Source organism: Aythya ferina, assembly GCF_964211825.1.
Source record: "Aythya ferina genome assembly, chromosome: 9".
Lineage (NCBI taxonomy): Eukaryota > Metazoa > Chordata > Aves > Anseriformes > Anatidae > Aythya > Aythya ferina.
Genome location: NC_140305.1, coordinates 20,843,352 through 20,857,281, shown reverse-complemented (window position 1 = coordinate 20,857,281; position 13,930 = coordinate 20,843,352). Strand labels below are relative to the sequence as shown.

Sequence of the window (13,930 nt, the reverse complement as noted above, 5' to 3'; positions counted from 1 at the left end):
TTCAGAGCGGTAGGAACAAATCTGTCTGCTGAAGGGATGTTCTATGTTACTTACCTGAGATTTCAGTCTTTATTATAACCTGTTACTTTCGTAGCTTCTTCTGTCTACCTTGACTCAGTCACATTCATTCTGTGCATACCCTGCAAATTAGTATCTTTCTGCAAGATATTGCTGTGTATGCAGACATCACGAACTTCTCTGAGTTCTGCATGCAATAGCAAACAAGTTGAGCTGTCAGTGCTGGCTGCAACATTAGTGTCTTTGTGCTTATCATCAGTCTTTGGATTCTTTGGTCATCTAAGGGATGATCATTAAAGTGAATGTTAATATTCCTTTCAGAGGAACCCAGTAGGTTCAGAAAACCCCAGTGATGTCTTCCGGTTCCTGGTGGAAGAACGCACACAATGCTGCCAGTCCAGAAAGGTGCGCTACACAGAGAGGGTGGACTATATCATGCAGTTACCTGTTGCAATGGAAGCAGCAACAAACAAAGGTAAGGAAACAAAGAGGTCTATTGACTGACTATTTGGAAACTCTCCCAACAATGAATGATGTCTGTTGAGCCACACAAGAGTTTTACTGGTAGGTAGGTTCTTCTGTTTCTAAGACCTGCAAAAATAAGACTGCAGTGAGGCACATCAAAACCACAACAATGTTCATTTAGCTTTCCATGTGATGTGTATTTCTCAGATGAATTAATTGCGTATGAACTGAAGAGGCGAGAAGCAGAAGCTGCAAGGAGAGCTCCACCAGAGCTTGTCCGTGCCAAGATCCCATTTAGTGCATGTCTGCAGGCTTTTTCTGAACCGAACAATGTAGAAGACTTCTGGAGCAGTGCCCTTCAAGCGAAATCTGCAGGAGTTAAGTAAGTGTCTGTGTGCCTAATGAAAACCTGTACTCTTTGCTTACTTTCCTACCTGGACATGACACAGTGAGAAACAAAGGGCTTTATGGGCTTTGGGATCGTGTTAATGTTGGGGCTCACAATGCAATGTGCAGATCAAGCTCGACAAGAGCTGTAATGAGCAATCGAGCAGGAAATAAATTGATCTAAACTGTCAAACTCCAAGAGGTGAAATTAGTTGGTTTTTAAGAGCTTGAACTTTAAATGCTTATTACTTAATTGTTTGCCCATGTTTTAAAATTGATTCCCATGTATTAGCTAGTATGCTCTGTACTGAGTGTTAAGAGACACTCTGGATCTCTGTGCTTAGTCCCTTGATGTCTTCATTTGACTAAAAATGCTGAATAGCATTGTGTGGAGACAAAACAAGATAAAGCAAGAGAAGGTTTTACTTCTTGTTTGAAAAAGTTCTTTTGATGAATGGAAGTCTTTGAATTTGTGAAGTGCTATGCTGATAATGCTGTTGTAATTATGTTACTATGTTTTTTATGTGTCTGGATTTCAACCCATCCACATCTGCCAGCTACAGGATATGGTTACATCTGTTAAGCTTGATTGCTCTTACTTATGTGGGGTCATGGTACAAGGTGGACTTAGGAAAAAAAAAAAAAAAAGAAAACTACCTTGTGTGCCTATACTTAGGTAGATAAAAGAACCAAGAACTTCTTGGGCTTAGAAAGCATTGAGATGAAATAGAATGGGAGGCAGAGGACTGAAATTTGCAGGGGGAGAATTCCTTGTTAACAAGACTTAGTTTCTTATCAGGTTCCATTTCTATATGTCAGCAGCAAGGAGTGGTTGAAAAATGAGCTCTGCAACTGATTTGCTGTGATACCTTCTATTTTTAGATCACTTAACATATCAATGCCTCATCCCTCTTTTTGTGTACAGCTTCACTCGTATTGAAAGCTGTGAGGCAAGTCCACGTGGTATGGAGAAAAACGTAGCAGAAAATTGTGGAGGTTTCTCTCTCTCTCTTTAGAGAAAGACAACCATGATTTAGCACTTCCTCATTCCTTGGATATTTAAAAGCATTGAAAGATAAAGAAGAATATGTTTAAAATTCAAAATTTTCTGCTGCAGATAATAAAGTTACTAAAACTGCAGGGTAGAGCTAACAATAATTTAGAAAGCAACTATCTGTAATATGGAAAGAAGGCCTCATTGAGGATGGGTTAATTGTATTTTACCCAGAATAAGTTGAACTAGAGGAAAGGATGGCATGTGTAAATGGAAGATAAGGGGAAAGGTTCAGGATACTAAATACAAGGAAAATGGGAACACGGAGAAGGAGAACAGCAATACATATAATGTTTCATTGTGTTCAAGATTAACTTTTTCTCTTCATTAAGCTGACAAAAATCAGATATCTGTTTCACCTCGAGTCATCTCTATTTTTGTTAAATATCGTAGTAGTTTAATACGAATATAATGCATTTCTAAATAGTATTTTTATATGAAAAATTCAAAAATAACATCTTTATCTTAATGAAATGCTTTATAGGTGGATTGATACCTCATTGTCTATGCTACTGTTAGAATGAAAAACTGCACATTCCATTGTTAGCCCATTTTGTCCAAACTATGCTTTAAACATTTGCCCTAAAGTTCTAGCCAATACATCATTGAAAAGTTATTTTCTGACATTCAATTTCAGAATTGCTTGACTAAGCAAATTTAATATATTACTTTTAGTTGTTTGCTGTATTTTTCATACAAGCTGAATATCTGCAAGGTTTTCAGCTGACATTTGGGATATAAATGTATAGAAAGCTACTATACTTCACTGTACTTGAAAACTTACTTTTCTGTGAAATTTAGGTTCTCACTTATATTTTATAAAATCCATCACTATTCATTTCACTCAGAATTACTAGAATTACTTATCTCAGTGTGCATGAGGTACTAAAATCTGTGCTGCTTTTGATGTTGTTGCCCTGCTTCACTGAATTGAATTTCTTGTGCTTCCCAGGACTTCACGTTTTGCTTCATTTCCTGAGTACTTAGTTGTGCAGATAAAGAAGTTCACCTTTGGCCTTGACTGGATACCCAAAAAGCTTGGTATGTGCCTTTTATACTTCCCTTTTCTCATTCTATCTAATATAATCTGTAAGGTATACATGCTTTCCTGTATGAGGACATTACTTCATTCTGAATTTTATACTGTGAAGATCCTAATTGAATCTTCTTTTCTTTTATGACAAATTAAACTAACCCATGTGAAGTTATCCTAGCTGTTTGTCAGCTGTGTACCAGAGTCCTTGGTGGTTTCATATGCTTAACCCATTTCTCTGTTTTTGTAGATGTTTCTGTAGACATGCCAGATTTCCTGGATATCAATCACCTTCGGGCCACGGGTCTCCAACCAGGAGAAGAGGAACTTCCAGACATTGCTCCTCCCATTATCATTCCTGATGATCCGAAAGGTACTGACATCTGTTCTCTTGATCCTCCCCATGAAAGACAACTAGTACCTGAGGTTGTGTGCCAGACCAAAGGCTATGTCAAAATTCAGCTCCCTAAAGGTTTGAATTTTGACTCTTATCTGCAGTTTCTTACCATGACCTATTCTTTTTAGCCCTTTTTAGTGGACTGACCTGTTTTTAGCACGTTTGGGTGATGGAACCTTATAACAGAACAGGTTCTTATTTAAGTTTAGCCATCAGATATAATTCCTGCTGGTTTATGATACTAGTGGCATCTCATTCTGAGTTGCTAGGGAGGTTGTTAATTCAAGGCAAAACATCAGGGATATAAAGATGATCATGCTCTGCCTGTATGAGGTCCAATGTTTCTGTGACTTTAAAAAAAAAACATGGATTTTTTGTTATATGGAACAATATGAATCTACTTAGCCTTCATATGTGGCTTTCCCTCCTTTTTTCCCCTTGTTTTTCAGATCGTACGATGAACCATTTCATGGAGTGTATGTATCTCATTTTTCTGAGACTGGTATTTCATCTGCTTAAATTGCCATGCTTTTGCCCAGTTAATGGTTTCTTTGTACACATACTGATGCATGGAGCTCTGGCTGCATGCTTCCTTTAAGTAGCAACTGACATCTGTATTTGTTCATCATTTGCTTGCATGCGTGCAGGACTCTTCTGCATAAAAGAGTCTGTACTAGCATAAGTGTAGCCAGAATATGAGCTGCTACTCTATCTGCAGTAACCTTGAATATAAAATCTGATGTACCTGTGTGTAATAAAATACAATTGTGAACAGACCAGGAGATGTTAACTCGGATGCAATGTTTTTACAATATTTTTGCTTCACGCATGCAGCCATTTATTAGAAAATAGACACTACTATTTTATACCCATGCATTTAATTATATGAACTAGGAGATATTTTAGGTTTAAACATTACATGTGTTTGGATATATGTAGGATGCTATGCAGATTCTATGGACAGAGCCTTAACTTAACAGTTTTCTATGTTGAATGCTGAACAGCACCTCTCTAGGCTTGAAAGTTCCTTTATGTTTTATATAATTGCTTGCTAAAGAGAAGACTTGGTTGCTACTTTCATTGATGAATCTGCTGTACTTCCAGACTGAAGTTGTTATGATCTTAGCAGAGACTTATTTCAGGTTTGGTTTGTAGAATGAAGGAGGTGGAAGTGCAATATGAATATCTGTGAGGTGTCTTTAATATTTACTGTGTTGGAAACTTATTTTTACCTGCAGTTATCTCCAAGCAGAATGTTATCTGTGCTACTTCTAATAATAACTTATTAATGAGAGAGAGAATACCAAGAAGGTCCTTGTAGTGCTTTATAGTATCAGCAGTGCTGTCAGAACAAATCGATTTTTCCATGCATCAGCAGAGGCAGTAGCAGAAGTTCTGCTCTAAGCTAAAAGCCCCAGAAGAGACAATGTGTCCGAGTGGTATGGTATGAGACCTAAAGAGAGGTGGGTACCACCTCTCCTGGGAAGAAAGACTCGCTGAATTTCTGCAGGTGTTCAATGCAGAACAGACCAGAGCAGGAGCCAAGGGCTCATCTGCAAGATGCCACTCATCGGCAGGATCTTGCAGTTCTGGGGGTTACAGCTGCTTGATCCTGGCTCCCTCTGGACTCTGACCTCAGCTGAAGCTGTCAGGCTGTGTAATTCAGAGATGAAGCTCAGCTGGAGACTGCTAGATCCAGCAGCCACTGTTCCTCTTGCCTGCAAGATCCTTCCTCAGAGAGCAGTGATGGCTCTAGATGGCCTTCCCTAGCTAAGCTCAGTACCTAACTTCACCCCTTAAAATTCAGCGGTGAGTTCTTTTATAAATGAAATTCTGTAGGAAATTGTCAAGGTTAATGACCTATGTAGGTTAGTGAGACAAATGATTCCAAGTCCATAATAAATCATAATAAATACTATAATGCTTTGTACAAGGCTGCTTTCTAATGAGTATGGCTTTATTGCTAACCTAAGTACTAGTACTAAAACAAATCCTAGCAGTATGTATAGTAATATGTAGCACCACAAATAACATTAAGAACGACTGTACAACAGATTAAATTAGACTTGTATATTCTAGAAGGTCCTTTCTTGCAGCTCTAGATATTGATGAGTCTTCAGTTATGCAACTGGCAGAGATGGGTTTTCCTTTGGAAGCATGTCGGAAAGCTGTGTACTATACAGGCAACCTGGGTGCTGAAGTGGCTTTCAACTGGATCATTGCACATATGGAAGAACCAGGTTAGTGACTGGAAGGTGCAAACTAAACTCACCTCCTGGTTGTCTATCATGGCAGTTGAAATGTCATAACGTGTGACAGAGAAACAACATCCCCCTTCCTCACCTCAGGAAACCTGGAGGTATGAGTGAATTTTCCTAAGCTGCTCCTAGGATATGCAGGTCTTGACCATCATATGGCATCCTCTGTCTAGAAGACAACAACAAACCTAAGTTACACCAAGAGTACTGTCTCTTGTCCTCACTGGTGGTGTGGGCTAGCTCTCTGTTTTCCAGCCTTTGGCTAGGTCTATGCTGCAGAGGGGAAAGCTGACTTGTGATCAAGCGTAAGTTCAGAGAGCTCTGTTTTGTGGATGCTTTTTTGCCATATCAGCCTTCTCTAGCTCAGATTAGTGCATTCACAACATATTTATAAGTTGTGCTATCTACTGATGGACACCTAATTGGCAGCTAGATATTCTCCACTTTCTGTGTTTCAACCATACAAAGTTTGAGCCCATGATTTGGTACTGAGTATAGCTGAGCACGCCCTTGCCAGGGAGCTCCTGATTTGGTTGAGTTCCCATTTCATTGTGGACTCTTGTGTTGCTTGTGTAAATGGAGAATGAGTTTTACTTGAGCTTAAGCAGGATATTTCAGCTATGGAATCAGTTAATTTTACAACTATATGCACATCAGCTGGATTGTCTACTGTTCTGGTGTTATCACTGCTTCTACATCAACCTTTGCTACTTTTCTTCAGTTGTTTCACTTCTGTGATGTACCAAGTTGTTGCAACCTGTTGTTTTTTAAGGCTTTCCACACATTTAAGTCCCAACCGGGCAAGTGAAATAAACTGCACATTGATTTCCAGGCTGCTTTGAGGTCCTGTTTGTTTGTGTGTGTTGTTGACTTTCCAGTTCAGTGGGGCAAAAGGATGAATTGATGAATGTTTTATTGTTCCAGACTTTGCTGAGCCACTGGTTGTACCTGCGTTTGGAGGAGCCACTTCCAGTGGAGCGGCTGGGTTAGGGGCTGTTGGGCTGGATAACCAGCCTCCTGAAGAGATGGTTGCCATTATCATTTCCATGGGTTTCCAAAGGAACCTAGCAATTCAAGCGCTGAAGGCAACAGTGAGTTCCTTGAGTTAGTGGTAGCATGTGGATTTCATCTGATATTATGTGCCCTGTATGTGTGCGTGTTCAGGTAGCTCTGAAAAATACATATAAAAATTGAGTTAGTGGGTAATGCGTGTAGAACTATTCTGGCAAAGTGTGGGATGCCTGACTTGGTTAGGTTAAAGTGGAGAAGGTGGGCAGTGTGCATTACATACATGTAATGTTAAAATGTAGTGAAACATCTGTTGAGAAACAATCAGAATGCCAAAAGACTATGTGTCTTCATGATGGGAAATCCGGGACCATGGGAAATATTTGTGGAAAGATTTCTTTTCCATCTATTAAGCTTCTGCAGAGTGCTTGTTGAATACTGTTTTCCATGGAAGTAGAGTATGTATCTTAGAAGCTTTCAGGGCTTTTGCATATGATCCATATTTGTTTCAAAGGCTGGTATCTGAGTGGTAGCATGATTCTAGAGAATGTATTAAGGGCTGCTTTTTTGTTTGATTGACTCACAGAACAATAATTTGGAGCGTGCGCTGGAATGGATCTTCAGCCGCCCTGAACTTGAAGAAGAGAGTGAGCCTGCTTTGGACGTGATGGATCTGGAGAACCATGCTAACGCGAATATCCTTGCAGAGACAGGATCAGAGGGACCCAGGATCAAAGATGGGCCTGGAAGTAAGTTCTTCAGCTTAGAGTTGGCGATTGTGTTGTTGCATCACACCTACCCAAGTACTTCTTGCAGACAACTTACTTCTAATCCTGCTTCTGGGGCTGAGCCAGATGCTGTGGGGCTAATTTCTGTGGTCTGTGTTTGCTCAGTAAACTTTCTCTGGACTCACTGAATAACCTGAGTCCCAGCTTTTTGTTGCCACGGCATAAAAGTCTCTCCTGGCCTAGTTTTACTTTTTTGTTGTTGCTGTAAGATAGAAGGACAAAGAAAAGCTAGAATGTCGAAATCTTCAGAGGCTGAGTATCCCAAAGATAACACTGCTGTTGCAGACCACCTGAGTTTCTGTCCTTCTATGGTGTGGGGTGAGGTTGGGTGGGTGGGTTGATAAAATCCCCTCAACCAAATTTCTTATTCTAATGTGGCTGGTATAATTAGCATCCTGTTTGTACTGCTTTGATGTTTTCTTTTGGGCTATGTTTTTTTCTTTGAGATTCTCAGTCATATGACTGCTAAATAAACCACAAGATGGAGCAAATGTACAGCAGTCAAAGTTGTGAAGTAGGCAAAAAAAACCCCACACAGCAACTTAAGTGTAAAAGCACTAGAGTACAATAGCTCAGTGGTTCCAATGTAATGCGATCATATTGAAGGGTCATTTGTGACCAATTCTAATAACTGTTTTATGTTCTAAGCTTGTCCCTCTGGTTTTGACTGTAATGGTCTTAGAAAAAAATATTAACATCCAATTTGATTTTGGTTCTGTGGTTGCCATTATTGTATAAGAACATTAATTTCTTTGTTTCTAACATGATAAAATCCAATCTTAAGTCTTGTGGAGATGTGGGAAAGATTGATAATCATTAGATTAAAAAACAACAACAACAACAAAAAAGAAAATAAAGATTTGGAATAATTATTTTTTGTGGTACTTAGCCTTTATAGACTGAGACCATTTACTGAGTGCCTGAAATCCTGATAACCAACATGATACTGTAAAATGGCTCCAGAAAGCCCTCTCCACCAAAATCCAGGCCTCTGTCCTTATGCAATATCCTGAAAGAAGGTACCCTTTTACTTTTGGTGGTAATCTGGGTGAATGGCATGAATGGGTGGGGAGCAAGAACCAATGATATGTTCTCCAGAGGCTCAAAGTACAAAAATTGTCCTTTGTATTAAAGGAAGAAGTTTCTTTCCTGTCCTCCCTTTTATGAGCTGATGAAATTTAGAACTTACGTGTTTTTTTTGTTTGACTTATAGGGGGTCTGTGATCACGCTCAAACACATAGCTAATCTGTGTGCGGAATGAACTCCATATCTAGCACTTTCTGTGGTGCTCTCTGTGAACTGGGAATGAATCTGCTGTTTTCTCTTTCCAGGGCTGTGATCACAGCCCTGCTGTACATGCACAGATGTATGTGGGTTTTGCTTGGATTGTTTTGATATTTGACAGTGAATTTGAGTACTAGTTAAACTGAGCATATGCTGCAGTCTTAACAGATACTGTGCTTGGGGATGCAGAGTTTGAGTTAGGAGTGCCCAGGTGCTTCTCTAGGATTAGAAAGAAAAGTTTCCCCTGGATTCATATTGCAATGCTAGCAATAAGATTTATGCTCCCCTTTGTATTTGTTAAACAGGATACGAGCTGTTTGGGTTCATCAGCCACATGGGAACATCCACAATGAGTGGCCACTATGTTTGTCATCTCAAGAAAGAAGGAAGGTGAGTTGATGATGAGTGGAGGGAGACACACGGGTGTACAAATGTTTTCTTTGAAACATGCATCTGTTCACAGCAGGATGTGTATTCATGGCATGCAAAACACACATTATAACCGTGTATATATTTCCCACCAAAGAGATGAAGTTTCTGATTGTTATAGATTATAGATGTGATTAGTCAACTGTGATACGGCTGAGATCTAGGTTGAAATGAATCAGTGAGTGTTCTGTCCTTGTTATTTCAAATCTTTGTTCATTTGGGGGCATCACTTTTGTACCTGACTGTTTATCTGAGCTTCCCCCAACTTCCTCTCCCTTCCCATTAATAGAAACCCATCAGACTACAGGCTAGTTCTAACACTAGTACCGATAGTACTGCGGACTGATCTTGGCTGTGATTTTGATATGCTTTTTTTTTTTTTTTTTAATCAGAAATCCATAATTTTCCTTCATTTAAACTCTAACTGCATACTCCTCTACACATCCCTCTTCCTTTTCGGTTCTTGATATTGCCAGTAAAGGTGCTTTAGCTGTTTCTCAGGTCATTTTTTTCTGTTGCAATGCCTACATTTAGATTTTAAGTTCTTTGAACTTTGGATTTGATTAGTCCTTGAAAAGTGATGACTTTTATACAGACAGAATGTAATCAGTCTTGTTTTCATTTCAGATGGGTGATCTACAATGACCTTAGAGTCTGTGCCTCAGAACGACCTCCGAAAGACCAGGGCTACATTTATTTTTACCACAGGATACCAAGTTAGGCCTCAAATCTATTACCTGGCCTTAAGAAGCCATAAGCCTTTTTAACCTGCCAAAAAAAGCATCCAAGAAAAAAAAAATCAAAGCCAACAAAAGACCCCTAACCCTTGGACTACCAAAAAGCAAAGGAAAACATGGGATATTTATAGTTTATTTAAAAACAGTTATTTGATGCCTTCTTAAGCATTAGAGGGAAAAATTTCTATCAGGTGATGTATAGTACCTTGTTTTAAATTTATACACCTTAAAGGATACCTTAAGACCATGCAGATTACTGGTGGAGTTTGCAGCTAGTATATGGAGAAAACAGGATTTTCAAAATTGGACAAAACCAGACCAGTTCAGCTCAACTCCTGCGTGTTCAGTCCATGCATCCATTGAAGACCATGAAGAAATATTTGCACCTGTGGTAACTGGGAGTCACTGTTTTCAGCCAGAGTGCAGACCACTTACGGAAATATCACGTGTAAAGTTGGAGGGAGGGTGTGTGTGAGTGTTCTTCAGAGCAAAATGTCTTATTTGAGATTATTGTCATTACAGTGAGAAAAGCCAGCTACAGTTACACCAGTCTTGTAGTGTTTCGTTTTGCATTTTTGATGCATAAAACTGAGAAACTAACGGAGATGTCAGTGCCCTGTACATTTTCTGCCAAAGAGAAATAGTGGATTTTATTTTCACAGAGGTAGGTTTCTTCATCCTCTCTTGAATGTTTGTTTTGAAAGTTCTTCAAACAGATTCAGGATTACAAGTGGCTAAAAGAAGGAATTCTTTTCTGATTATAAAATTAAATAGTGTGCTCTCAGGAAAAGCCTATTATTTTATTTTATTTATTTATTTTTTTTTTCTCTGATGAAGGAGGTAAAGAAGGAGTTATTGTCCCATTATATTCCTTTCTGGAAATTTGCATCTAGCTCACTCACATTCCAGCTGAAATCAACTCCCTGACAAAGTATTTGCAGTGCCATTCTTCTTTCTGCCAAAGGCTGCTTAAGTATTTAATTCCATTAGCGAATGGGGAAAATTGCTTAGTAAAATTCTGTTATATTTATTTAATGATTTCCCCCCCCCCCAAAAAAAAAAAAAAGGCAATACTTTCTCATGATGTTTCAGATTTCTTGTAACTTGCGATCACACCAATAATCTGCTTTTTTACAGACACCTTCACAAAAGGGGTTTTATATCTCCGGCAGGAATGAAGGGTGGGTAGGTAGGGGCTGGCCTTTCCTGTCCCTTTTTTGTTTTTGTTTTATTTTTTTTTTTGGTGTTATTTCAGTTTGCAGCACAGGCAAGATTATATATATATGGGTTTTTAAATTGTCATTGAAAACATTAATTCTAGAAAAAAAATACAATGGTGAATGTGATACTTTTTGTGATTCCAAAAACTACTAAAAGTTCAAAATGTATTAGCCACTGCTTAGAGATGGTTGAAGGAGTTGCCTCATGTAATCTTACTGAGCCTTCAAAGTAAATTGGAAAGGTCAAAACAAAGAAAAAAAAAAAAAACACAAAGAAAAAACCTTGTAGAATATGAGAGACAGGGAGCTTTAATCTCTGCAGTACCTGCGAGTTTAATAGAAAAATTCAAGCAGCTACAAAAGAGAACCCAAATTAAAAATCTGGTTATGAGCAGGGCATTTTATTTTTTCCAGCATTTGGAGGAAAAAAAACAACATGCAGAGCCAAAAAAAAAAAAAAAAAAAAAGTGTATTTTTTCAGCTTCTGATCTTAAGAGAGGAGAAAAATCCTAGTGCAATAATTCTGTAAATGGTGCCTAATTGCTGGGAAAGCTTCCTCCATTAAGCGCTCTTATTGACACAAAAGCATGGTGCTATAGCGCATTAAGTGGCTCCTGTGAGATTCAGCTGCTTTGTAATTATTGAGCCATCAGTTCTGGACAAAATAAAATCTGCCAGTAATTTTTTTCCTTCCTCAAGGTTTTTGAGTATTTGTGTATCTCACCAGAAAATGCCAAGTTTGAGAATGGGATCAGCAAATGTCACATCTTCAATTTAAAGTGAAAGAACAAAACATTCATATATCTATATTTGTGCTTTATCATTCTGGTAGTGGGGAAAAAAAAAAGATGTCTTTTATTTATGTTTTTTTTTTGAATACCTATTTATATCCCAATGGAGTTCAACACATCAGCTTCCCTCTTGCCTCATAATCTTAAAGGGCTATTTATAAACTAACAAGATCTGATGACTGTTACCTTTTTACTTAGAGACTCCGGGTAAGTGGAAGCCAACAGAGCTGTTATCATGTTCATAATTAAACTGGAAACGTGGCTGGTCTCTTAGGATTAAGGGTAGAGCTTGGATTTGTGCAAACCATTTGTCTGGTGCATCCTAAAACAGGAAGAGCTGTGGGACTGGTACTGGTTTCAGCTGACACAAGACACACTTAAAAAGGTGACAAACTGGAAACAATAAATAAAAGGGGAAGGGCATTATCTGGCTGCAGCAGGTGAGAGGTAGCACCTCGGCTTCTGAAGTTCTTTTCAGTTGAGCACTCTCATGTACTGCCTGCCGAAATGAGCGAGTGGGTCAGAAGTGTGGGGAGCAGTTCAGGGGAAAGGTTTACAGATGTGCTAAAACCTAGCACTTGAAAATATCTGAAATTCTTCAGGGCTTTCAGGAATTCTTCTCTTCTTTCCCAAAGTAGAGATTTTCCACCTTTTCTAAATGAGCAGTTTAAGGCATTTCAGTTTTGTGATGGGATATCATGAGAAACATCATGGATCTTGAGGAGCAGGAAGTCCACTCCTGACAAAACCATGGTTTATAAAAACAAGTCTAGATGGTTCTTGACTCCCATCACTTCTAATTCTGCTGTGCTCGGTGACTACTTCTGACTTGCACTGGTGGAACTGAAACCAGGATCAGTTTCTTTGAATCAGGCAGCCTCCGCTGAGTTGTAGCACACATTCTGAATGCAGATGCAACTGGAGTTATTAGATTGTTTTAGAAGCATCTCCATTCCTTTTGTATTTCATCCTGGCAGCAGCCATTTTTATTTCCATTGCTGTTTTCATGCATTGAAAGACTATGCAAAATACATAACTGGACATCACTTTTCATTCTGTTCCTATCCCTGTCTACCTTAATGGCTGAGATCGGTTTCTGATTTCTGTTCACTCTTCAGAGGTTTTACTGTTGTATCCTTGAAGTGTCTGTACTGGTTTACTTTGCACCATTCAGAGTTGTTTGCTTGGAGCACTGTTAACATTTTGGAGAGTATTTGGGATGAGCAAGGTTGTGAATGACATTGTTGCAACTGTTTTAAATTAAAAAGAAATATTCTCACTTCTTGTGGCTGTGTGGATTCTTTCTTTCTTTCTTTCCTGTCCAAACTCAAGAGGAGTAGACTGAGTATGTTCTGATGCTACCTCTTTTCTTACTTTCTGTGGTCATGTTTGGTGTTTTACCTAAAAACCTGCATGGGGAAACAAAGAGATTTGTGACAGACTTAATCTCTTGTGGCAATTCTCTGGATGGCAAAAAACAAAAACCTTAAAATCCTCTCTGCTTCCCGAAACAAACAAAAACCCAAGTGCAGAATGGGTATAACGTGGCAAAATAGAAAATAGGATTTCCATTGCTAATTTTTTTGTTTGCAACTTTTAAGCCAATTGAAGTTCTTTGAATATGAGAGTTGGCAATGTTCACATGGAAGAGTGCTGTCATTGCGCTCTGTTTCCTGCTGTTTAATTATAGCTTTATCTTGGTCTGTAAGTCCTCATATTCATTTAGGAATTTGACCTGCTGTTCTGTAAAGGATTGTTTTTCTTCATGCATAAGGGATTCACATAGCAGCGTGACCACTGGGATCTTTGGTAGATGCAAGAATAGGCCGAAAAAGGAGACTGATGGATGGCAACCCTTTGATCTTTTCACAGGATCATGGGACCATGAACTGGAGGAGATGCAAGAGGTGAACCTACCAGGTTTTGAGTGACATTTTCTGACATGGAAGTAGGGGCCATGTGAAGAGTTGAGTGATGACAGGAAAGGTAAAGATGGTTCAGCCCTCAAAGTCCAAAATAATGATTTCTTGGTTCTTCTCTATCACAGATGTACTTTGTGA

The 13,930-nt window shown here is 38.8% G+C and overlaps 1 protein-coding gene across 1 annotated transcript in view; it reads left to right on the top strand.

The window, feature by feature from the left end:
- USP13 (ubiquitin specific peptidase 13) overlaps nucleotides 1-13,149 on the top strand; it is a 47,957-nt gene extending 34,808 nt beyond the window's left edge. The window contains exons 12-21 of the mRNA XM_084528793.1: nucleotides 340-493; nucleotides 691-865; nucleotides 2,877-2,965; nucleotides 3,208-3,330; nucleotides 3,804-3,830; nucleotides 5,451-5,594; nucleotides 6,537-6,703; nucleotides 7,207-7,369; nucleotides 8,999-9,083; nucleotides 9,750-13,149. Coding sequence (XP_084384919.1) covers nucleotides 340-493; nucleotides 691-865; nucleotides 2,877-2,965; nucleotides 3,208-3,330; nucleotides 3,804-3,830; nucleotides 5,451-5,594; nucleotides 6,537-6,703; nucleotides 7,207-7,369; nucleotides 8,999-9,083; nucleotides 9,750-9,843 — 1,221 coding nt within the window. The 3' untranslated portion in view covers nucleotides 9,844-13,149. The remainder of the gene's footprint in view (nucleotides 1-339; nucleotides 494-690; nucleotides 866-2,876; nucleotides 2,966-3,207; nucleotides 3,331-3,803; nucleotides 3,831-5,450; nucleotides 5,595-6,536; nucleotides 6,704-7,206; nucleotides 7,370-8,998; nucleotides 9,084-9,749) is intronic.
- The last annotated feature ends 781 nt before the right edge of the window (nucleotides 13,150-13,930 follow it).